This window comes from Salvelinus sp. IW2-2015, linkage group LG3 (genome assembly GCF_002910315.2).
Source record: "Salvelinus sp. IW2-2015 linkage group LG3, ASM291031v2, whole genome shotgun sequence".
Classification (NCBI taxonomy): Eukaryota; Metazoa; Chordata; class Actinopteri; order Salmoniformes; family Salmonidae; genus Salvelinus; species Salvelinus sp. IW2-2015.
In genome coordinates, this window is record NC_036840.1 from 15,235,502 (window position 1) to 15,262,811 (window position 27,310).

The following is a 27,310-nucleotide window of genomic DNA, read 5'->3' on the forward strand; positions in this document are numbered from 1 at the left end:
CGTCCAAAAGTAAGAGCTATTTATGATGTTATTCCGTATTTATGTGAAAATGTAAACGGATTTGTCCGCCATTATTGCGGCACTAGTCTGGCTGTAACGCACACTGTATGTCTAGTAACGTTAATTTTAAAAATCTAACTCAGCGGTTGCATTAATAACTAATGCATCTTTCATTTGCTGTCCAAACCTGTATTTTTAGTCAAGTTTACGATTATTTATTGATTAGATTAGGTTCCTTTCCAAGATGGCGCCGGCCAGAATGCATGACCTGTTGCCACTGATCACATTGTATAACCCACATTTGTGCTGCTAAATAGCACATTTTCGAAACAAAACCTATATGCATTGTGTAATATGATGTTACAGGACTGTCATCTGATGAAGTATATCAAGGTAAGTCAAAAATTATATATCTTTTGCTGGTTTGTTACGATCGCTAACCTGTGCTGCTGGTAAATTGCTTGTGTTTCTGGCTATTGTGCTAAGCTAATAAATGCTATATTGTGTTTTCGCTGTAAAACACTTAAAAAATCTGACATATTGGCTGGATTCACAAGATGTTGGGCTTTCATTTGCTTGTACGCTGTGTATTTTTCAGAAATGTTTTAAGGATGAGTAATTAGGTATTGACGTTGGTCTCTGTAATTATTCTGGCAGCTTCGGCACTATTTCAGATTGCAGCTGCAATGTAGAACTGTGATTTATACCTGAAATATGCACATTTTTCTAACAAAACATATGCTATACAATAAATATGTTATCAGACTGTCATCTGATGAAGTTTTTTCTTGGTTAGGGCTATTTATATCTTTATTTGGTCGAATTAGTATGGCTACCTATGCAGAATTTTTTTTTTTTTTTTTTAAAGTTGTGTCTTTTGCTATGGTGGTAGCTATAGAAATACATTATTTGCTTTCCCTGTAAAACCATTTTTAAAAAAATCGGAAATGATGGCTGGATTCACAAGATCTGTATCTTTCATTTGGTGTATTGGACTTGTTAATGTGTGAAAGTTAAAAAATATTTTTTAGAAATATTTGAATTTCGCGCTCTGCCTTTTCAGTGGAATGTGGGAGGAGTTCCGCTAGCGGAACGCCGGGGCTAGAAAGGTTAAAAAATAATTATATTTTGGAGACTTTGTTTTCAAATAACCTAAAGTCAGCGAGAAAAAGGCCATTCTTGAACATGGTGTGAAACACACTTACTAATTTGTAAATAGGCCAGTTTAGTATTTAGAATTATTTCTTTCTGTTTTTAGAGGGAGAGAAACCAAAAGCCATCGCTTCATGGCTCTCCCGGTCGCAGCCGACACTGGTATCGAACCAGCGTCTGTGTGCAACGCAGTTTGCACTGTGATGCAGTATCTTAGACCGCTACGCCACTCGGGAGGACCCATCTGCAAAGTTTAATGCTGATCAATTGCCTTGCACAAAGTATCAAATTGCAGAGGTGTTGGCCATAGTCTATAAGCAAAACATTTCTTTATTGAAAGAATGTTTGTACATATTTATTTAAATCCAAAGACATGAATGAGTGAGTCACTTAGCTTTATGTAGGTGCCAAGGCTATATGACTGCACCATCAACTTTGTTATTTAGCAGACATCACTTGCTTATATTCAGTCAACACATACATCTTAAGAATATCAGGGAAAATTATTTAATATTTAATTAATACTGACCAGTAGAAACAAAACAAATAAACATTTTTCAGGGTGTGCGCATTCAGGAATAGCAATTCTAACACTATTGTTCTAAATCCAATCACCTTCTTCATCCTCAACATTCATTGTGGTGGCAGGTAGCCTTGTGGTTAGAGCGTTGGACTAGTAACCGAAAGGTTGCAAGATTGAATCCCCGAGCTGACAAGGTAAAGATCTTGTTAACCTCACTAGGGTATGTGGGACGGTAGCGTCCCACCTCGTCAACAGCCAGTGAAACTGCAGGGCGCCAAATTGAAAACAACAGAAATCCCATAATTTAAATTCCTCAAACATACAAGTATATTACACCATTTTAAAGATACACTTGTTGTAAATCCAGCCAAAGTGTCCGATTTCAAAAAGGTTTTACGACAAAAGCACATCAAACGATTATGTTAGGTTAGAGCCAAGTCACAGAAAAAGACAGCCATTTTTCCAGCCAAAGAGAGGAGTAACAAAAAGCAGAAATAGAGATAAAATTAATCGCTAACCTTTGATGATCTTCATCAGCTGACACTCATAGGACTTCATGTTACACAAGACATGTATGTTTTGTTCGGTAAAGTTCATATTTATATCCAAAAATCTGAGTTTAGGCGGGACGCTACTGTCTCACTTGGCAAAAAGCCAGAGAAAATGCAGAGCGCCATATTCAAATGAATTACTATAAAAATTACTATAAAAATCAAACTTTCATTAAATCACACAAGCAAGATACCAAATTAAAGCTACACTGGTTGTGAATCCAGCCAACGTGTCAGAATTCAAATAGGCTTTTCGGCGAAAGCAAACGATGCTATTTTCTGAGTATAGCACCATTGTAAACAAAGAGAGAGAAGCATATTTCAACCCTGCAGGCGCGACACAAAACACAGAAACCAACTGTAGCTAGCTTTCTGGTCACACGCTTCTAACAAACAGGACACTTCAAGTGACCCTCCTTCAAGACGGCCGTACTTCTTCGTTACACAAAGTAATAACCTCAACCAATTTCTAAAGACTGTTGACATCCAGTGGAAGTGGTAGGAACTGCAAGAAGGTCCCTTGGAAATCTGGTTTCCCAATGAAAATTCATTGAAAAGAGAGTGACATCAAAAAAAAAAGATCTGAATGGTTTGTCCTCTGGGTTTCGCATGCTAAATAAGTTATGTTATCTTCTTATGGCTGCAGTCCCGTTAACGGGATCGATATGACAACAGCCAGTCGAAGTGCAGGGCGCCAAATTCAAAACTATAGAAATCTCATAATTAATATTCATCAGACATAGATGGTTCTTATACCATTTTAAAGGTAATCTTGTCGTTAATCTCACCAAAGTGTCCGATTTCAAATATGCTTTTCAGCGAAAGCACTACAAACGATTATGTTAGGTCACACCAAACCACAATAAGCACAGCCATTTTTCCAGCGAAAGATAGCAGTCACAAAAAGCAGAAATATAGCTACAATTAATCACTAACCTTTGATGATCTTCATCAGATGACACTCARAGGACTTCATGTTACACAATACATGCATGTTTTTTTTGATAAAGTTCATATTAATAAAACAAATCTGAGTTTACATTGGCGCGTTACATTCACTAGTTCCAAAAACATCCAGTAATAGTGCATAGCCACATCGTTTCAACAGAAATACTCATCATAAATGTAAATGATAATACAAGTTATACACATGGAATTATAGATATACCTCTCCTTAATGCAACCGCTGTGTCAGATTTCAAAAAAACTTTACGGAAAAAGCAAACCATGCAATAATCTGAGACGGAGCTCAGAACAAGAGTCAAATTAGCCGCCATGTTGGAGTCAACAGAAACCAGAAATTACATGATAAATATTCCCTTACCTTTTATGATCTTCATCAGAATGCACTCCCAGGAATCCCAGGTCCACAATAAATGCTTGATTTGTTCGATAATGTCCGTTATTTATGTCCAATTAGCTACTTTGGTTAGCGCGTTTGGTAAACAATTCCAAAGTGACAAACCGCATTCACTAAAACGTGACGAAATGTCCAAAAGATCCGTAACAGTCAGTAGAAACATGTCAAACAATGTATTGAATCAATCTTTAGAATGTTGTTAACATACATCTTGAATAACGTTCCAACCGAAGAATTACATTGACTTCAGATGAGCGATGGAACGGAGTTGCCTCTCACGTGAATGCGCATGGTCAAAGCATGGTCGCCTCATGGCAGTGGTGACTCATTCCTGTCTTCTTCGGCCCCCCTTCACAGTAGAGTCATCAGACAAAGTTCTATTGACTGTTGACATCTAGTGGAAGCCGTAGGAAGTGAAAACTCATCCATATCTCGCTGTAATTTCAATGGGAGCTTGGTTGAAAATGTACCAGCCTCAGAAAAATCCAAACAGGAAGTGGAACTTCTCAGGTTATTGCCTGCCATATGAGTTCTGTTATACTCACAGACATAATTCAAACAATTTTAGAAACTTCATAGTGTTTTCTATCCAATACTAATTATAATATGCATATATTAGCAACTATGACTGAGGAACAGGCCGTTTACTCTGGGCACCTCTGTGCACCTTTTAATCAGAAAACGTAATGAGAAGACCTATGACATGAAAAGCAAGCTAATCTCCCAATTTAAAATGATCGTCCCTTTGGCGATCATTATATAATTTGATATTTTCCTCTCAGATGGCGATTGGGAAGATTTCATCAGCATCCTTTTCTCAGAGGACAAAATGTGACCATAGAGGATCACATATTGGAACTGAGGAGAGAGAGAGAGAGAGAGAGAGAGAGAGAGAGAGAGAGAGAGAGAGAGAGAGAGTTGAAGCAACAGGCAACATATGAGTGTATTTGACAGAAATACGGCTCAGAAATTGTGAAATATGAACATGTAAAACATGGGAGGTTCCTTGGCAGATTGTGATTGAAGTAACCTTTAACAGCATAGAGGAGCCATTTCTGTACCAACTTATCTCTGGATTAATGTGTCTGCGGAAATGGCATATTCAGTCAAATCTTGAATAATTGGAGTCTGTGTAAACCTTGTGACTGATCTTGATAGAGTAACTGATTTGATTTGTGATCAAATGATAATGGTACTCTGAGCATATATTATGATCAAGACAGTATACATCATGATTTAACAGGTTAAACTTTTGTCAGCATGGTTTTGCAATGCCAATGCAGGGTGCACAAGCCAAAGTAAATCTCAGTTGTCCATGCTGAACAGTAACAATGTGGTTATGAACAGCCTAGTGAGTAGTCTCGGAAATCCCAGACCTAGGGCAACAACACTAGGTCTGGGGTGGGTTTCCTTGGCAACTTCGAAGCAGGAAAATAAAATCTTCCTGGGAGGGTGCTCTTCACACAGGCAATTCTCCCAATAAATTACAAGTTTGGGTAGGAAGGGCTTAAAATGTCGGCAGGAATTGTGCTCTTTAAAAAATAACAGAGGCGGACCCAATGACAGATGTAGACCCGATGCGGACGCAAATAGCTAGGCTATTTATAGCCACAGCCAGACAGTGGTAGAATGTTAGCTGTCATGGTGCAAACAAAGTACTCACTTGCGAAATAGATACTCATTGAAAATATCCATCTGGCTAATTTCCAATTTTGTGTCTGGTGGGGATGTTTATCCCATGGCACAAACGGATAAGGCTCTGGGCGGACTTCCTACGTGTCCATTTCTGACCTGTTTCCTACTTTACCAAATGGATGTTTGTATCTGTGCAGACGTGTATGCTGGAACATTATTAATGTGGGAGACAACCAGTCTGCCAAGGGAGACTACCTAGTGAGAGCTAATGGTGTCCCCCCCTTTCAGGCCCTTCCTTTTACTGCCCCCGCTGATGGAGTGGATTCGGGTGGCGGTGGCACACACAGAACACAGGCGCAGCTTCTATGTGGACAGCGACGACGTGAGACAAGCTGCCAGGTTGCTCCTGCCAGGGGTGGACTGTGAGCCACGACAGCTAAAGTAAGACACGACATGGATGAACATACACAAGTACACACACATAAAAATATCTCTCAGACAGGCACACACAATTACTGAACACAGGATTGTGCATTTATTCAGACATACAGTGGCAAGAAAAAGTATGTGAACCCTTTGGAATTCTGGTTTTCTGTATAAATTGGTCATACAATTTTATCTGATCTTCATCTAAGTCATAACAGACAAACACAGTCTTCTTAAGCAGACTGTGTTCGACTATTGTTGTGACTTAGATGAAGATCAAATGTTATGACCAATTTATGCAGAAGTCCAGGTAATTCGAAAGGGTCCACAAACTTTTTCTTGCCACTGTACACTGAATGTTTCTTAAACGTGTAGCCCATGCACATTTTTACCCACACTGACACATAATGAAGACATATCAAGACCTTGAAAAGGGGCAATCCGGGATTTAAAAAAAATAACAGTGATCTCCACGCCACTTGTTTTGTGAAACAGCTGAGGGATGGAGCTGAAGGAATGGATCCAGTTTCAAATTCATAGATAGATCTATGGATGCAAGGACTGACCACCCATGAGATCAACATGATAGTTACCCAAGCTCATAGTTAGGCTTCTGATGGTGTCAGACAATTGAGCTAAGCTCATGAGGCATTTATATGTTATTCTTCAAGAATCAATGGCTATATATAGACACCTCAAATTGGCACCCAAAAAAGAGGATCAAATAAAGAAATACAAATACCGAGTTATTTTGTATGCAAAACAAATGGGAGAATTGTATAATTTTATACTAGTACAAGAGATTTTTGTTTAACATGTCATTTTTGGGGGATTGGCCCGCCTAAGAATCTGCATCAACATTCTACTTTCTGCATATGCAGAAAATAACTTCATACCTACTATAAAATATGGTGGTGGATCTTTGATGTTATGGGACTGTTTTGCTTCCACTGGTCCTGGGGCTCTTGTTAAGGTCGACAGCATCATGAACCCCAAGTATCAGGACATGTTTGCCAAAAACCTGGTTGCTTCTGGCCACAAATGGATCTTCCAGAAAGACAATGACCCCAAGCACACAATAAAATCCGCAAAGAAATTGTTAATTGACAACAAAAATCAACATTTTGCAATGGCCGTATTCATCACAAAACCACTTAATTTTGACAATTATTTTAATGATTACTTAATTGGCAAAGTGGGCAACTTAGACAGGAAATGCAAACAATGAACAGTGAGCCAAGCAAATAATGAAAGAAAAGCATAGTAGGTTTGAATTTTGGAAAGTTAGTGTGGGAGAGGTGGAAAAAGTATTGTTATCGATCAATAATCACAAACCTCCTGGCATTGATAACTTAGATGGAAAGCTACTGAGGATGGTAACTGACTTTAAAGCCAATCCTATCAGTCATATATTTAATCTGAGGCTAGAGGAAAGTCTTTGTCCTCAGGCCTGGAGGGAAGCCAATGTCATTCCACTACCCAAGAATGGTAAAGTGGCCTTTACTGATTCTAACAGCAGACCTATCAGCTTGCTGCCAGCTCTTAGCAAATTGTTGGAAAAAAACTGGGTTTGACCAATTACAATGCTACAGTATTTATCTGTAAACAAATGAACCACACAGACTTTCAGCATGCTTACAGAGAAGGGCACTGACCAAATGACTGATGATTGGTTGAAAGAAACCGATAAAGAAGATTGTGGCAGCTGTACTTTTAGATTTCAGTGCAGCCTTTGATATTATTGACCATAACCAGTTGAGAAAAACATGTGTTATGGCTTTTCAATCTCAGCTCTAAATCCACAATATGGCAATCTAATAGAACTCAGAGGACTTTCTTTATTGGAAGCTTCTCTACTGTCAAACATGTTAAGTGTTTTTTTACCAATTAACAAAGCATGTGTGTCCATGTATGCTGATGATTCAGCAACCACAGCTAATGAAGTCACTGAAACTCTTAACAAAGAGTTGGTCTGTTTTGGAATGGGTGGCCAGTAATAAACTGTCCCTGAACATGTTTAAAACTAAGAGTATTGTATTTGGTACAAATCATTCCCTGAGTACTAGACCTCAACTGAATCTGGTAATGAATGGTGTGGCTGTTGAACAAGTTGAGGAGATTAAAACTTCTTGTCAATAGGGGGGGCCATTTCGACTTTGTAAAAATTTCGTTCCCAAATTAAACTGCCTCGTACTCAATTCTTGCTCGTACAATATGCATATTATTATTACTATTGGATAGAAAACACTCTCTAGTTTCTAAAACCGTTTGAATTATATCTGTGAGTAAAACAGAACTCGAGTTGGAGCAATCTTCCTGTCAGGAAGTGAGAAATCTGAAATTGGGAACTCTGTTCCTGGGTCAGTTAAATAATTTGCAATTATTCTATTGGTCGACAAGCACTGCATACGATTTCCCCTAGATGTCAGCAAGCGTTGAGAATTGAAATGGTGTTGCTAGGTAGATCTGAGGCAGTATAAATGGATTTGGCACGAGGGGTGCACCCTTTTCAACGTTCGTCATGGAGCAAAGGAGGACCTCAGGATGGCATTCTGAAAAGCTCACGTTATCGGCGTTAGATATATCCGGCTCTGATTTTATTCGATATAGGTGTTAGAAACATCATAACGTAGTTATTTTAAACCGAGTTATATCAGTTTATATGAGTATATTGCGATTTTCGGAATTTTCTTTGTCCTGCGTTTTGAAGAGTTGGGCATGTCTGGGCCACATAGCTAATGTTTGCTGCTAATTACACGGTTGAAGACGACATTCTACAGCCGAGCAACGATTATCATGGACAAAGGACACCTTGCCCAAGATTCTGATGGAAGCTCAACAAATAGTAAGAAGTCTTTATGCTGTTAATTCGTATTTATGTTGAAAAATGTTAAACAATAATTCCGCCATTAATTTCGGCACGGTCTCGCTGTAACGCACGCTGTATGTCGTAGTAACGTTAATTTAAAAAATCTAACACAGCGGTTGCATTAAGAACTAATGTATCTTTCATTTGCTGTCCAACCTGTATTTTTTAGTCAAGTTTATGATTAGTTATTGATTAGATTAGGTGCRTCTCCAAGATGGRGCCGSACAGATTGCTTSAAGTTTGGCTACTAATCACATTGTATAACCACGATTTGTGCCGCTACATATGCACATTTTCGAACAAACCCTATATGCATTGTGTAATATGATGTTACAGGACTGTCATCTGATGAAGGTTAGTCAAAAATTATATATCTTTTGCTGGTTTGTTACGATCGCTAACCTTTGCTGCTGGTAAATGGCTTGTGTTTCTGGCTATTGTGGTCAGCTAATATAATGCTATATTGTGTTTTCGCTGTAAAACACTTAAAAAATTGGAAATATTGGCTGGATTCACAAGATGTTTGTCTTTCATTTGCTGTACACCATATATTTTTCAGAAATGTTTTATGATGAGTATTTAGGTATTTGACGTTGGTCTCTAATTATTCTGGCTGCTTCMGCGCTATTTCAGATTGCAGCTGCAATGTAGAACTGTGATTTATACCTGAAATATGCACATTTTTCTAACAAAACATATSCTATACAATAAATCTGTTATCAGACTGTCATCTGATGAAGTTGTTTCTTGGTTAGTGACTATRTATATCTTTATTTGGTKGAATTTGTGATAGCTACCTATGCAGGAAAAAAAWYYTGGYYAWAAAAGGTTGTGTCTTTTGCTATGGTGGTTAGCTAATAGAAATACATATTGTGTCTTCCCTGTAAAACATTTTAAAAATCAGAAATGATGGCTGGATTCACAAGATGTGTATCTTTCATTTGGTGTCTTGGACTTGTGATTTCATGAACATTTTATTATATGATATCCCTGTGGCTTTAGGCTAGGCTATGCTAGTCAGCTTTTTTGATGGGGGGGATCCCGGATCCGGGTTTGTGACTCGTTAGAGGTTAATTTGCTTGGTGTTTCCTTAGATTGCAAACTGTCATGGTCAAAACATACAGAGTCAATGGTTGTAGAAAGGGGAAGAGGTCGGTCCGTAATAAGGAGATGCGCTGCTTTTTTGACACCAGACTCCACAAAGCAAGTTCTGCAGGCTCTAGTTGTATCTTGATTATTGTCCAGTCATAATGGTCAAGTGCTCTAAAGAAAGACCTAGCTAAGGTGCAGCGGGCCCAGAACAGAGCTGCACGTCTTGCTCTTCACTGTATTCAGGGGGCTAATATTAATGCGATGCATGCCAGTCACTCTTGGCTGAGAGTTGATTAAAGACTGACTGTGTCACTTGTTTTCATAAGAAATATTAATGTGTTGGAAATTCCTAATTGTTACATGGTCAACTTACACACAGCACTGACACCCACACGTATACCACCAGACATGGCACAAGGGGTCTTTTCACAGTCCCCAGGTCCAGAACAAATTCAAGGAAACATACAGTATTATACAGAGCCATGAGTGCATAGAACTTCCTTCCATCTCATATAGCGCAAGCAAACCTGGTTTAAAAAAGCAAAAAAAGCAATACCTCACGGCACAACGCCTCTCCCCCATTTGTTGGGTGTATGTACTGACATGTACAGTATACCACAAAAGTGAGTACACCCCTCACATTTTTGTAAATATTTGAGTATATCTTTTCATGTGACAACACTGAAGAAATGACACTTTGCTACAATGTAAAGTAGTGAGTGTACAGCTTGTATAACAGTGTACATTTGCTGTCCCCTCAAAATAACTCAACACACATTCATTAATGTCTAAACCGCTGGCAACAAAAGTGAGTACACCCCTAAGTGAAAATGTCCAAATTGGGCCCAAAGTGTCAATATTTTGTGTGGCCACCAGTCATTTTCCAGCACTGCCTTAACCCTCTTGGGCATGGAGTTCACCAGAGCTTCACAGGGTGCCACTGGAGTCCTCTTCCACTCCTCCATGACGACATCACGGAGCTGGTGGATGTTACGAGACCTTGCACTCCTCCACCTTCCGTTTGAGGATGCCCCACAGATGCTCAATAGGGTTTAGGTCTGGAGACATGCTTGGCCAGTCCATCACCTTTACCCTCAGCTTCTTTAGCAAGGCAGTGTCGTCTTGGAGGTGTTGTTGGGGTCGTTATCATGTTGGAATATGCGGCCCAGTCTCCGAAGGGAGGGGATCATGCTCTGCTTCAGGATGTCACAGTACATGTTGGCATTCATAGTTCCCTCAATAACTGTAGTTCCCCAGTGCCGGCAGCACTCATGCAGCGCCAGACCATGACACTCCCACCACCATGCTTGACTGTAGGCAAGACACACTTGTCTTTGTACTCCTCACCTGGTTGCCGCCACACACGCTTGACACCATCTGAACCAAATAAGTTTATCTTGGTCTCATCAGACCACAGGACATGGTTCCAGTAATCCATGTCCTTAGTCTGCTTGTCTTCAGCAAACTGTTTGCGGGCTTTCTTGTGCATCATCTTTAGAAAGAGCTTCCTTCTGGGATGACAGCCTGCAGACCAATTTGATGCAGTGTACGGTGTATGGTCTGAGCACTGACAGGCTGACCCCCCACCCCTTCAACCTCTGCAGCAATGCTGGCAGCACTCATACATCTATTTCCCAAAGACAACCTCTGGATATGACGCTTAGCACGTGCACTCAACTTCTTTGTCGACCATGGCGAGGCCTGTTCTGAGTGGAACCTGTCAGTTAAACCGCTGTATGGTCTTGGCCACCGTGCTGCAGCTCAGTTTCAGGGTCTTTGGCAATCTTCTTATAGCCCAGGCCATCTTTATGTAGAGCAACAATTCTTTTTTTCAGATCCTCAGAGAGTTCTTTGCCATGAGTGCCATGTTGAACTTCCAGTGACCAGTCAGTATGAGGGAGTGTGAGAGCGATGAAACCAAATTTAACACACCTGTCTCCCATTCACACCTGGACCTTGTAACACTAACGAGTCACATGACACCGGGGAGGGAAAATGGCTAATTGGGCCCAATTTGGACATTTTCACTTAGGGGTGTACTCACTTTTGTTGCCAGCGGTTTAGAGATCAATGGCTGTATGTTGAGTTATTTTGAGGGACAGCAAATTTACACTGTTATACAAGCTGTACACTCACTACTTTACATTGTAGCAAAGTGTCATTTCTTCAGTGTTGTCACATGAAAAGATATACTCAAATATTTACAAAAATGTGAGGGGTGTACTCACTTTTGTGATATACTGTAGATACACACGCAAACACACTACAAGTTAATGTTTTTAAATGTATCTAAATTGTWAAGTCTTTTGTCTAATGTATTTTATTGTTATGTGTCGGACCCCAGTAAGACTAGTTGTCGCCATTGGCATTGACTAATGGGGATCCTAATAAATAAAAATAAATAAAAAGATATCCGGATGTCACGATCGTTATAATGACTGGACCAAGATGCAGCGTGGTATGGTTCCATCCTCTTTATTTAGAAATGAAACTCAAAAGAAAACAAGGCGCAAAACAAAACGTGAAGCTACTATCATGCTCGCAGGCAACTATACATAGACAAGATCCCACAAAGCACAATGGGGAAAAGGCTGCCTAAATATGATCCCCAATCAGAGACAACAATAAACAGCTGCCTCTTATTGGGAACCATACCATGCCAACATAGATATATAATCACCTAGATAACCCACCCTAGTCACACCCCAACCTAACCAACATAGAGAAAATAAAGCTTTCTATGGTCAGGGTGTGACACCGGACTTGAGCCCCTGTTGTTTGAATTGAAGAGGGTAGTCAATAAACGCAGACTGAAGGAAATGAAGGATCTGTAAAAAAAAATTGTACAGAGGAATGGTCTAAGATCCCTCCTAATGCGTTCTTCAATCTCATAAAACATTATAGAAAAAGGCTATACGTGCCGTTAAGCTCGCTAGGGAAGGGTGCACAAAGTATTAACTTCTGACACCTATTTCTTTTTAGATTACTTGTTAACTTCTCTAGGAAAGGGGGCAGCATTTTCACTTTTGGATGAAAAGCGTACCCAGAGTAAACTGCCTCATTCTAGGTCCCAAATGCTAATATATGCATATTATTATTAGTGTTGGATAGAAACCACGCTGAAGTTTCTAAAACAGTTTGAATCATGTCTGTGACTATAGCAGAACTTATTTGGCAGGCAAAACCCCGAGGACAAACCATTCAGATTTTTTGTTGTTGTTGAGGTTACTCTCTTTTCAATAGATTTCATTGGGAATCCAGATTTCTAAGGGACCTTCCTGCAGTTCCTATCGCTTCCACTGGATGTCAAAAGTCTTTAGAAATTGATTGAGGTTTTTCCTTTGAGAAATGAAGAAGTAGCCATGTTCAGAATGAGGCTCCACGCGCGTTCACGTGAGAGCAAGCTCTGTTCCATCGCAATTCTGAAGACACAGGAATACTCCGGTTGGAACATTATTGAAGAATTATGTTAAAAACATCCTAAAGATTGATTCAATACTTCGTTTGTCATGTTTTTACGGACTGTAATATAACTTTTTTAACTTTTCGTCCGTACTTTCCACTGGACCTGCCTGCGCGTCGTGAGTTTGGAAAGTGTACTGAACGCTAGAACAAGGAGGAAATTGTACATAAATGATGGACATTATCTAGCAAAACAAACATTTATTGTGGAACTGGGATTCCTGGGAGTGCATTCTGATGAAGATCATCAAAGGTAAGTGAATGTTTATATTGTTACTTCTGATTTCTGTTGACTGCATAATATGGCAGCTATATTTGTGTCTTGATTGGGCTCTTAGCGCCGACTCAGATTATTGCATGGTTTGCTTTTTCATAAAGTATTTTTGAAATCTGACACAGCGGTTGCATTAAGGAGAAGTGCAATAACAGTTGTATCTTTTAGCAATGTTTATTATGAGTATTCCTGTAAATTGATGTGGCTCTCTGCAAAATCAAAGGATGTTTTGTGACTTCTGAACGTAAGGCGCCAATGTAAACTCAGATTTTTGGATATAAATATGAACTTTACCGAACAAAACATGCATGTATTGTGTAACATGAAGTCCTATGAGTGTCATCTGATGAAGATCATCAAAGGTTAGTGATTAATTTTATCTATATTTCAGCTTTTTGTGAATCCTCTCTTTGGCTGGAAAAATGGCTGTGTTATTCTGTGAATAGGCACTCACCTAACATAATCGTTTGGTTTGCTTTCGTCGTAAAGCTTTTTTGAAATCGGACACTGTGGCTGGATTTACAACAAGTGTATTTTTAAAATGTTGTAAAATACATGTATGTTTGAGGAATTTGAATTATGGGATTTCTGTTGTTTTGAATTTGTTGCCCTGCACTTTCATTGGCTGTTGAAGAGGTGGGACGCTAACGTATCACGTACCCTAGAGAGATTAAACTAAATATTTTTCTCTGAGGAATTGTATTAGTATAAAATAATATAATTTCCTTTATTAGCATATACTCAAGCTCAGTATTTGTATTATAAATTGTATTTTCTTTTTCCCCCTTTTTCCCCTTTCGAGCTTGTGTGAGGTTTGTGCAGGTCAGGAGACTGGACTTCACTGCAGCTTCAGTGAAATCAACCTTCTTGGTTGTGTGTGGTGCACACTTTTTAAAATCTATTTCACCTTCATTTAGCTAGACAAATCAGTTAAAAACAAATTCTTATTTACAATGATGGCCTACCAAAAGACCAAAAGGCCTCCTGCGGGGACAGGGGCTGGGATTAAATAGAAAAATATAGGACAAAACACACATCATGACAAGAGAAACACCACAACACTACATAAAGAGACCTAAAACAACATAGCATGGCATCAACACCACATGACAACATGGTAACAGCACAACATAGAATTCCTGACCTAGAATTCCCCACAATCAAATGCCGACCATATTATCTCCCAAGAGAATTCTCGTCGGTTATTGTCACAGCTGTGTATATCCCCCCTCAAGCCGATACCACAACGGCCCTCAAGGAACTTCACTGGACTCTATGCAAACTGGAAACCATATATCCTGAGGCTGCATTTATTGTACCTGGGGATTTTAAGAAAGCAAATTTGAGAACAAGGCTACCCAAATTCTATCAGCATAATGATTGTATCACTTGTGCGGGAAATACACTGGATCACTGCTACTCTAACTTCTGTGATGCATACAAGGCCCTCCCGTGGGCAAATCTGACCACGACTCCATTTTGCTCCTCCCGTCCTATAGGCAGAAACTCAAACAGGATGTACCTGTGACAAAAYCTATTCAACGCTGGTCTGACCAACGCTGGAATGCAATCTTCAAGATTGTTTGATTACACGGACTGGGAAATGTTCCGGGCAGCCTCAGAGAATATCGATTTATACGCTGATTCGGTGAGTGAGTTTCTAAGGAAGTGCATTGGAGATGTTGTACCCACTGTGACTATTAAAACCAACCCTAACCAGAAACCGTGGAAAGATGGCGGCATTCGCGCAAAACTGAAAGCGCGAACCACCGCATTTAACCATGGAAAGATGACTGGGAATATCGGCGAATACAAACAGTGTAGTGTTTCCCTCCACAAGGCAATCAAACAAGCGAAATGTCAGTATAGGGACAAAGTTGAGTCGCAATTCAAGAGCTCAGACACGAGACGTTAGTGGCAAGGTCTACCAGCAATCACCGACTACAAAAAGAAAACCAGCCACGTCACGGACACCGACGTCTTGCTTCCAGACAAACTAAAAACACTTATATTTGCATACCGCCCAAGACGATCCAGTTGCCATCACAATGCACACTGCCCTATCCCACCTGGACAAGAGGAATACCTATGTAAGAATGCTGTTCATTGACTACAGCTCATCATTCAACACCATAGTACCCTGCTAGCTCATCATTAAGCTTGAGGCCCTGGCTCTCAACCCCGCCCTGTGCAATTGGGTCCTGGACTTCCTGAAGGTCGCCCCCAGGTGGTGAAGGTATAACAATATCCACTTCGCTGATCTTCAACACTGGGGGCCCACAAGGGTGCGTGCTCAGCCCCCTCCTGTACTCCCTGTTCGCCCATGACTGCATGGCAATCCACACCTCCAACGCAATCATCAAGTTTGCAGACGACACAACAGTAGTGGGCTTGATTACCAACAAAGACGAGCCAGCCTACAGGGAGGAGGTGAGGGCACTCTGAGTATGTCAAGAAGACAACCTCTCACTCAACACCAACAAAACATAATTAAATGATCGTAGACTTCAGGAAAGAGCAGAGGGAGCACCCCCCTATCCACATCGATGGGACAGCAGTGGAGAAGGTGGAAAGTTCCTCGGCGTACACATCACTGAAATGGTCACCCCAACACAGACAGTGTGATGAAGGTGCAACAGCGCCTCTTCAACCTCAGGATTTTAAAGAAATTTGGCTTGTCACCTAAAGCCCTCAAACTTTACGGATGCGCTATTGAGCGCATCCTGTTCGGGCTGTATCACCACCTGGTACGGCAACTGCACCGCCCACATCCACAAGGCTCTCCAGTGGGTGGTGCGATCCGCACAACACATCACCGGGGGCAAACTACCTACCCTCCAGGACACCTACAGCACCCGATGTCACAGGAAGGCCAAAAAGATCATCACGGACAACAACCACCCGAGCCAATCCATGTCCACCCCGCTACCACGCAGAAGGCGAGGTCAGTACAGGTGCATCAAAGCTGGGACCGAGAGACTGAAAAACAGCTTCTGTCTCAAGGCCATCAGACTGTTAAACAGCCATCACTAACATTTAGTGGCCACTGCCAACATACTGACTCAACTTCAGCCACTTTAATAATGGGAATTGATGGGAATTTATGTAAAAATGTATCACTAGCCACTTTAAACAATGCCACTTAATATAATGTTTACATACCCTACATTACTCATCTCATATGTATATGTATATACTGTACTCTATATCATCTACTGCATCTTGCCATCTTTATGTAATACATGTATCACTAGCCACTTTAAACTATGCCACTTTATGTTTATATACCCTACATTACTCATCTCAGATGTATATACTGTACTCTATACCATCTACTGCATCTTGCCTATGCCGTTCTATACCATCACTCATTCATATATTTTTATGTACATATTCTTTATCCCTTTACACTTGTGTGGATAAGGTAGTAGTTGTGGAATTGTTAGGTTAGATTACTCGTTGGTTATTACTGCATTGTCGGAACTAGAAGCACAAGCATTTCGCTACACTCGCATTAACATCTGCTAACCGTGTGTGTGACAAATAAAATTTGATTTGATTTGAAGAAGGTAGAGACAACAGTACATCACGCGAAGTAGCCACAACTGTCAGTAAGAGTAGGATCTTATTTCAGCTCATGAAACATGGGACGAACACTTTAAATGTTGCGTTTATATTTTTGTTCAGTATAGATGAAGAGCCGAAATGAGTATAACATCCAGGCATTTTAACCACAACATTTCCCAAAATTCACACTATTTTCGAAATAGTGAGAATGTTTCCAGTTATTCATTAATTTCGGTAGTGCATCCCCATATCTAATTGATCAGCTGCAGTCAAAGCCCAAAATAGTATGACATCTGAGTATTTCAAGTATTCTTGACTTTCAAAAAGACCTTCTGAGATCTGAGAGGTTTGACAGTTTTAAGCAACATGGTAATAGCTCCAATTGTTCACTGATAGAAAACCTCCACCTAGCCTAAACTTATCAAATCCTCTCAGATCTCCACAAGTACATAGGCCGAAGGCTTGATTTCATTGTCTATCTATACCACTGCGAGTTAGCCTAGTAAACATCTCTCCACAACTGCTTATATGAAGGCATGTAACATATGTAATATATGCATATAATTAGTAGATTTGGATAGAAAACACTCTGAAGTTTCTAAAACGGTTTGAATTATGTCTGTGAGTATAACAGAACTCATATGGCAGGCAATAATCCGAGAAAAAATCCAAACAGGAAGTGGAAATTCTGAGGCTGGTCGATTTTCAACCAAGCTCCCATTGAAAGCACAGCGAGATATGAGTTTGCACTTCCTACAGCTTCCACTAGATGTGAGCAGTCTGTAGAACTTTGTCTGATGCCTCTACTGTGAAGGGGGGCCGAATGAGAGGGGAATTAGTCAGGTCTGCCATGACCTGACCATTCTTTGACCATGCACGTTCACATGAGAGGGAGCTCCGTTCCACCACTCTTCTGAAGTTAATCTAATTCTACGGTCGGAACGTTATTCAAGATGTATGTTAACAACATTCTAAAGATTGATTTAGTACATCGTTTGACATGTTTCTACTGACTGTTATGGAACTTTTGGACATTTCGTCACGTTGTAGTGGATGTGCTAACGCACTAACCAAAGTAGCTAATTGGACATAAATAACGGACATTATCGAACAAATCAAGCATTTATTGTGGACCTGGGATACCCAGGACTGCATTCTGATGAAGTTCATCAAAGGTAAGGAAACATTTATCATGTATTTTCTTGTTACTGTTGACCCCAACATGGCGGCTCATTTGGCTATTGTTCTGAGCTCCGTCTCAGATTATTGCATGATTAGCTTTTTTCGTAAAGTTTTTTTGAACTCTGACACAGTGGTTGCATTAAGGAGAGGTATATCTATAATTCCATGTGTATAACTTGTATTATCATTTACATTTATGATGAGTATTTCTGTTGAAATGATGTGGCTATGCAAAATCACTTGATGTTTTTGGAACTAGTGAATGTAACGCGCCAATGTAAACTCAGATTTTTTGTTATAAATATGAACTTTATCAAACAAAACATGCATGTATTGTGTAACATGAAGTCCTATGAGTGTCATCTGATGAAGATAATCAAAGGTTATTGATGAATTTTATCTCTATTTCTGCTTTTTCTGACTGCTATCTTTCGCTGGAAAAATGGCTGTGCTTATTGTGGTTTGATGGTGACCTAACATAATCGTTTGTGGTGCTTTCGCTGAAAAGCATATTTGAAATCGGACACGTTGGTGGGATTAACAACAAGAATACCTTTAAAATGATATAAGACACATGTATGTTTGAGGAATTTTAATTATGAGATTTCTGCTGTTTGAATTTGGCGCCCTGCACTTTCACTGGCTGCTGTCATATCGATCCCGGTAGCGGGATGCAGCCATAAGAAGTTTTAACAAGAAGTTAAGCTTTTAATTGATGTATGACACGTATTTTCATGGAAGTTTAATATTACGATTTCTGTCATTTGAATTTGGCGCTCTGCAATTTCACCGGATGTTGTCTAGGTGGGTCGCTTGAGGCACGCCTAACCCAAAGAGGGTAATTACAAACTTCCAGATGAGCTTCAATACCATACAACACTCCTTTCATGGTCTCCAACTAATCTTAAATGCAAAGTAAAACTAGATACATGCTCTTCATCCGATCGCTGCCCGCACCCGCCCGCATATCTAGCATCACTTTTCTGGACGGTTCTGACTTAGAATATGTGGTTCAACTACAAATACCTAGGTGTCTGGTAAGACTGTAAACTCTCCTTCCAGACTCGCATCTCCAATCCAGAATTAAATCTAGAATCGGCTTCCAATTTTGCAACAAAACATCCTTCCCTCATGCTGCCAAACATACCCTTGTAAAGCTGACTATCCTACCGATCTTTGACATCGGCAATGTCATTTACAAAATAGCCTCCAACACGTTATTCAGCAAGCTGGATGTAGTCTACCGCAGTACCATCCGTTTTGTCACCAAAGCCCCATATACTACCCACCACTGCGACCTGTATGCTCTCGTTGGCTGGCCCTCGCCTTCATATTCGTCGCCAAACCCACTGGCTCCAGGTCATCTATAAGTCTTTGCTAAGTAAAGCCCTATAACCTTTGATTATCTCAGCTCACTGGTCACCATAGCAGCACCCACCCGTAGCACACACTCCAGCAGGTATATTTCACTGGTCATCCCCAAAGCCAACTCCTCATTTGGCCGCCTTTCTTTCCAGTTCTCTGCTGCCAATGACTGGAACAAATTGCAAAATATCACTGAAGCTGGAGTCTTATGTCTCCCTCACTAACTATAACTTCTTGTCAATATGGGGGCGCTGTTTCCACTTTGGAAAAAATTGTGCCCAAATTAAACTGCCTCGTACTCTATTCTAGATTGTACAATATGCATATTATTATTACTATTGGATAGAAAACACTCTCAAGTTTCTAAAACTGTTTGAATTATATCTGTGAGTAAAACAGAACTCATTTTGCAGCAAACTTCCAGACAGGAAGTGAAAAATCTGAAAACGATGCTATGTTCCAGGGCCTGCCTATTGAATTGCCTTATATTTATGGATATGCATGCACTGCATGCACCTTCCACTAGATGTCAACAGGCAGTGGAAGGTGGAATGGGGTGTCTAGCTTGATCTGAGGTCGAACAAGAGCTCTTGGAATGATGTGACCAGAATTTCCTTTGTCTACCAGTGCGCGGGAAGTACCTCCATATTGTCTTATGATTAGCGTTCGGTATACACGGCTAATATCTCCGGCTTTGTTTTTATTTGATACATATTAGAAAAACATCATAAAGTAGGTTTTTTCAACCGAGTTTCATCAGTTTATTCAACGTTTAATGGGACTTTTGGAGTTTTCCGTTCTATGCGTCAAGAGAAGATGGGCATGTTCGCGCCACATGGCTAGCCTTGTGGAGCGAATTCGACAGGAGAGAAGGACATTCTAAAACCAAACAACGATTTATTCTGGACAAAGGACTCCTTGTACAAGATTCTGATGGAAGCTCAGCAAAAGTAAGAACAATTTATGATGTTATTTCGTATTTCTGTGGAAAATGTTTAGTCCTATTATCCGCTGTCTCGCTATAACGTAAGCTGTTTGTTATGGTAAAGTTACTTTAAAAAATCTAACACGGCGGATTCATTAAGAACCAGTATATCTTTCATTTGCTGTCCAACATGTATTTTTTAGTAAAGTTTATGATGAGTTCTTTGGTCAGATTAGGTGAGTGTCCAAACTAGCTCCGGACAWTRTGGTGAATCGATGCTACATATTCACAATGTATAACCACGGTTTGCAGCTCTAAATATGCACATTTTCGAACAAAACATAAGTGTATTGTATAACCTGATGTTATAAGACTGTCATCTGATGAAGTTGGTCAAGGTTAGTGATTCATTTTGTCAATAGGGGGTGCCATTTGCACTTTGAAATAATTCGTTCCCAAATTAAACTGCCCATCGTAGCATATGCATATTAGTATTACTATTGGATGAAAAACACTCTCTAGTTTCTAAAACCGTTTGAATTATTTCTCTGAGTGAAACAGAACTCATTCTGCAGCACACTTCCTGTCAAGAAGTGAGATTTCTGAAATCGAGGTCTCTGTTCCAGGGTCGTTTATAATTCCCTTGTAAGCTATGGGCTACATGCACTGATACGCCTTCCCTAGATGTCAGTAAGCGGTGAGACTTTGAATGGAGTGGATAGCACCATCTGGGGGAGTATAAGCTCTTGGAACGGAAGGACGCGGACCTTTTCGACGCGGGGCCTGACGCAGGAGGGACACCAGCATGGCGTCCTGAAAAGCTTTCAGTTTAGCAGTTTCTATATCTCCGGCTCTGATTTAATTTGTTTTTGTGTCTTAAAAATTCATAAGGTAGTTAATTTAAACGACTTATAGCAGTTTATATCAGTTTATTGCGATTTTTCTGGAGTTTCTTTGTCAGGCGTTATCGCGAGTTGGGCACCTCTCCGGTACATCGCTGGCGTTAGCAGCTATTCTACAGGAGTAGAGGACATTCTTTCAACCAAAGACGATTGTTCTGGACAAAGGACCACTTGCCCAAGATTCTGATGGAAACTCATCAAAAAGTAAGAGCTATTTATGATGTTAATTCGTATTTCTGTGGAAAAATGTAAAATTATTAGTCCGCCATTAATTTCGGCATGGTCTCGCTGTAACGCACGCTGTTGTCGAGTAACGTAATTAAAAATCTAACACAGCGGTTGCATTAAGAACTAATGTATCTTTCATTTGCTGTCCAACCTGTATTTTTTAGTCAAGTTTTACGATTAGTTATCGATTAGATTAGGTGCCTCTCCAAGATGGCGCCGGACAGATTGCTTCAAGTTTGGCTACAATTCACATTGTATAACCACGATTTGTGCCGTTAAATATGCACATTTTCGAACAAATCCTATATGCATTGTGTCATATGATGTTCCAGGACTGTCTCTGATGAAGTATATGAAGGTTAGTCAAAAATTATATATTCTTTGCTGGTTTGTTAGGATCGCTAACCTTTGCTGCTGTTAAACGGCTTGTGTTTCTGGCTATTGTGGTAAGCTAATATAATGCTATATTGTGTTTTCGCTGTAAAAAACATTAAAAAATCTGAAATATTGGCTGGATTCACAAGATGTTTGTCTTTCATTTGCTGTATGCTGTTGTATTTTTCAGAAATGTTTTATGATGAGTATTTAGGTATTTGACGTTGGTCTCTATAATTATTCTGGCTGCTTCGGCACTATTTCAGATTGCAGCTGCAATGTAGAACTGTGATTTATACCTGAAATATGCACATTTTTCTAACAAACATATGCTATACATAAATATGTTATCAGACTGTCATCTGATGAAGTTGTTTCTTGGTTAGTGGCTATTTATATCTTTATTTGGTGGAAATTGTGATAGCTATCTATGCAGGAAAACAATTGTGGGAAAAAAAGTTGTGTCTTTTGCTATCGTGGTTAGCTAATAGATTTACATATGTGTGTCTTCCGTGTAAAACATTTTAAAAATAGAAATGATGGCTGGATTCACAAGATGTGTATCTTTCATCTGGTGTCTTGGACTTGTGATTTAATGATATTTAGATGCTAGTATTTACTTGTGACGCTATGCTAGGCTATGCTAGTCAGCTTTTTTACTGATGGGGATGCTCCGGATTCCGGGATTGTGTGCAACTAGAAGTTAATTTTATATCATTTGCTGGATTGTTTTTTTTTTTATATTTTTTTTATTTTTATTTTTTTATTGTTTTTTTGTTTTTTTATTTTTTTTTTTTTTTTTGTTTTTTTTTTTTTTTTTTTTTTTTTTTTTTTATTTTATTATTTTTTTTTTTTCTCTCGTTTTTTTTGATTTTTTTTTTTTTTTTTTTTATTTTTTTTTTTTTTATTTTTTTATTTTTGTTTGTTTTTCTCTCTGTTTGTGTTTTTTTTTATGATTTTTTTTTGTTATTTTTATTTATATTTTTTCTTTTTTTTTTTGTTTTTTTTTTTTTTTTTTTATTTTGTTTTTTTTTTTTTTTTATTTTTTGTTGTTTTTTGGGCGGATTTGCTGTTTTTTGCGATCGCTACCTTTTGCTGCTAATAAATGCATTTGTGTGTTTGGCTATTGTGGTAAGCTAATATAATGCTATATTGTGTTTTAGCTGTAAAACACTTAAAAAATCGGAAATATTGGCTGGATTCACAAGATGTTTATCTTTCATTTGCTGTACACCATGTATTTTTCAGAAATGTTTTATGATGAGTATTTAGGTATTTCACGTTGCTCTCTGTAATTATTCTGGCTGCTTTGGTGATATTTTTGATTGTAGCTGCAATGTAAAACTATGATTTATACCTCAAATATGCTTATTTTCGAACGAAACATACATTTATTGTATAACATGTTATTAGACTGTCATCTGAAGAAGTTGTTTCTTGGTTAGTGACTAATTATATCTCTATTTGGTCGGTTTTGTGATAGCTACCTATGCGGTAGAAAAATTGTGAAAATATGCGGTTGAGTCTTTTGCTATTGTGGTTAGCTAATAGAAATACATATTGTGTTTTCGCTGTAAAACATTTAAAAAATCGGAAATGGTGTCTGGATTCACAAGATGTTTATCTTTCATTTGCTGTATTGGACTTGTGATTTCATGAAAATTATATTATATGATATCCCTGTCGCGTTAGGCTAGGCTATGCTAGTCAGCTCATCCCGATATTGTTATTTCTTTTTTTGCTCCTTTGCACCCTAGTATCTCTACTTGCACATTCATCTTCTGCACATCTATCACTCCAGCGTTTAATTGCTAAATTGTAATTATTTCGCCACTTTGGCCTATTTATTGTTTCACCTCCCTAATCTTACTACATTTGCACACACTGTATATAGACTTTTGTGTTATTGACTGTACGTTTGTTTAACCCATGTGTAACTCTGTGTTGTTTGTGTCGCACTTTGCTTTGCTTTATCTCGGCCAGGTCGCAGTTGTGAGAACTTGTTTTCAACTGGCCTATTTAAATAAAGGTGAAATGAAAAATAATCGTTGCTGTCTATTTACCACAAAGGCCACACTCAACGAGCTGTGTAAGGACATAATCAAAGAAGAAAATGCTCATCCAGAGGCAGCGCTCCTAGTGGCCTTAATGTAGGGAAACTTTCATATTTTTTACCTAATTTCTACCAGCATGGCAAATGTGCAACCAGATAATTTTTTTACAACTCTAGACCACCTTTACTCCAAACACAGAGACGTGTACAAAGCTGTCCCTTGCCCTTCATTTGGCAAATCTGACCATAATTCTATCCTCCTAATTCCTGTTTACAAGCAAAACCTATAGCAGGAAGTGCCAGTGACTCGCTCAATACGGAAGTGGTCAGATGACGTAGATGCCAAGCTACAGGTCTGTTTTTCTAGCACAGACTGGAATATGTTCCGAGATTCATCCGATGGCATTGAGGAGTATACCTTATCAGTCACCTGCTTCATCAATAAGTGCATCGATGATGTCGTCCGCACAGTGACCTTACGTACATACCCCAACCAGAAGCCATGGATTACAGGCAACATCCGCACTGAGCTAAAGGGTAGAGCTGTCTCATTCAAGGAACTTTTTTTTCAAGGAGCTCTAACACGGACGCTTATAAGAAATCCCGCTATGCCCTCCTGTCAACCATCAAACAGATAAAGCCTCATTACAGGACTAAGATTAAATCCTAAAACACCGGCTCCAACGCTCATCAGGATGTGGAAGGGCTTGCAAACTATTAGACTAGAAAGGGAGGCCCAGCCGCGAACTGCGCAGTGACACAAGCCTACCAGATGAGCTAAATAACTTCAATGCGTGCTTTGAGGCAAGCAACACTGAAGCAAGCATGACAGCACCAGCTGTTCTGGAGGACTGTGATCAGGTCAACATTCACAAGACAGATTACCCGAACGTGTACTCAGAGCATGTGATGACCAACTGGCATGTCTTCACTAACATTTTCAACCTGTCCCTGACCGAGTCTATAATACTGACATTTCAGGCAGATCCCCATAGTCCCTGTGCCCAAGAACATCAAGGTAACCTTCCTAAATGACTACCGACCCATAGCACTCACATCTGTAGCCATGAAGTGCTTTGAAAGGCTCGTCATGGCTCACAATACCATTATCCCAGAAACCCTAAACCCACCCCAAATCACATACCGCCCCAAAAGATCCACAGATCTCTACGCAATCTCTATTGCGCTCCACCATGCCCTTTCTCACCTGGACAAAAGTAACACTTACGTGAGAATACTGTTCATTGACTACAGCTCAGCGTTCAACACCATAGTGCCATCAAAGCTCATCACTAAGCTAAGGACCCTGGGACTAAACATCTACCTCTGCAATTGAATCTTGGACTTCCTGACTGGCCACCTCCAGGTGTTAAGGGTAGGCAACAACACATCTTCTGTGCTCATACTCAACACCGGGCTCTTCAGCGGTGCGTGCTTAGTCCCCTCCTGTACTCCCTGTTCACCCATGACTGCATGGCCAAGCATGACTCCAACACCATCATCAAGTTTGCCGAAGTTTGCCAAAACGATGGTAGGCTTGATCACCGACAACGATGAGACTGCCTATAGGGAGGAGGTCAGAGACTGGCAGTGTGGTGCCAGGACAACAACCTCTCCCTCAATGAGATCAAGATCATAGTCACTTTACCCCTACCTATATGTATATTTTACCTCAATTTCCAATTTCCTCTTATTATTTTACTGTAAGGTTGTATTTGGCGCTTGTGACAAATACAATTTGATTTGATCGATGTGGCTCAGCATTCACCCGAGTCTACGTCAAGCCTGGTCAATATTCCATTTCATATTTTGATGGTGTACGTGCAGGCCAGCAGTATATCATCGATTATATACAGACAACCGTTCAAAAGTTTGGGGTCACTTAGAAATTCTTGTTTTTGAAAGAAAAGTTATTTTTTTGTCCATTTAAAATCACATCAAATTGATCAGAATAATTTCTCACAAGTCCTCAACTGGCAGCTTCATTAAATGTTTCCCGCAAAACACCAGTCTCGACGTCAAACAGTGAAGAGGCGACTCTGGGATGCTGGCCTTCAAGGCAGAGTTGCAAAGAAAGAGCCATATCTCAGACTGGTCAATAAAAAGAAAAGATTAAGATGGGGAAAATAACACAGACACTGGACAGAGGAACTCTGCCTAGAAGGCCAGCATCCCGGAGTCGCCTCTTCACTGTTGCCGTTGAGACTGGTGTTTTGCAGGTACTGTTTTTTTGCAGGTGTTTTGCAGGCGGTCAAAACATGCAGACAAATACATCCTAATAGTACCAGTAAAGTTCGTCGAAACATGTCAAACAATGTTTATAATTAATCATCAGGTTGTCAATTGTCTAAATAATCGATAACATTTCAACCGGACAATAGCGTATTCAATAGACAAGAAAAACAATGAAGGGCGCGCACTCGGTCGCACACTCGGTCATGCGCAAAACCAGCACCACATGATTCTACAGTCCACTGAGAGAAAGGTCTCATTCTTCTTCATTTTTCAGAAAACAAGCCTGAAACAATGTCTAAAGACTGTTGACATCTAGTGGAAGCCATAGGAACTGTAATCTGGGTCCTAACCCATTCAATACTCTATAGGCATTCAATTGAAAATACCCACATCAAACAAATCCCACTTCCTGGATGGATTTTCCTCAGGTTTTCGGCAGCCATATCAGTTCTGTTATTCTAACAGACATTATTTTAACAGTTTTGGAAACTTTAGAATGTTTTCTATCCAAATCTTATATGCATATCCCAGCTTCTGGGCCTGAGTAACAGGCAGTTTACTTTGGGCACGCTTCTCACCCAGACGTCGAAATACTGCCCCCAAGCCATAAGAAGTTAATTAAGGACAAGAAAGTCAAGGTATTGGAGTGGCCATCACAAAGTCCTGACCTCAATCCTATAGAACATTTGTGGGCAGAACTGAAAAAGCGTGTGCGAGCAAGGAGGCCTACAAACCGGACTCAATTACACCAGCTCTGTCAGGAGGAATGGGCCAAAATTCACCCAACATGTTGTGGAAGGCTACCCGAAACATTTGACCCAAGAGGCAATACTTTTTAATACAAATACAAATTGTGTATGTAAACTTCTAACCCACTAGGAATGTGATGAAAGATATAAAGCAAAAAAAATATTCTCTAGTTATTTTCTGACATTTCACATTCTTAAATTAATGTGGTGATACCAACTGACCTAGATAGGGAATTTTTACTAGGATTGAATGTCTTGAATTGTGAAAAACTGAGTTTAACCTGTTTGGGCTGCAGGGGCAGTATTGAGTAGCTCTGATAAAAGGTCGCCATTTCAAACGGCCTCGTACTCAATTCTTGCTCGTACAATATGCATATATTATTAC

At 39.7% G+C, this 27,310-nt stretch overlaps 1 protein-coding gene across 1 annotated transcript in view; it reads left to right on the plus strand.

Annotated features, from left to right (window-relative positions):
- Window positions 1–27,310, plus strand: part of LOC111951398 (ankyrin repeat and BTB/POZ domain-containing protein 3-A-like) — a 198,736-nt gene that overhangs the window by 70,333 nt on the left and 101,093 nt on the right. The window contains exon 4 of the mRNA XM_023969465.1: window positions 5,510–5,662. Coding sequence (XP_023825233.1) covers window positions 5,510–5,662 — 153 coding nt within the window. The remainder of the gene's footprint in view (window positions 1–5,509; window positions 5,663–27,310) is intronic.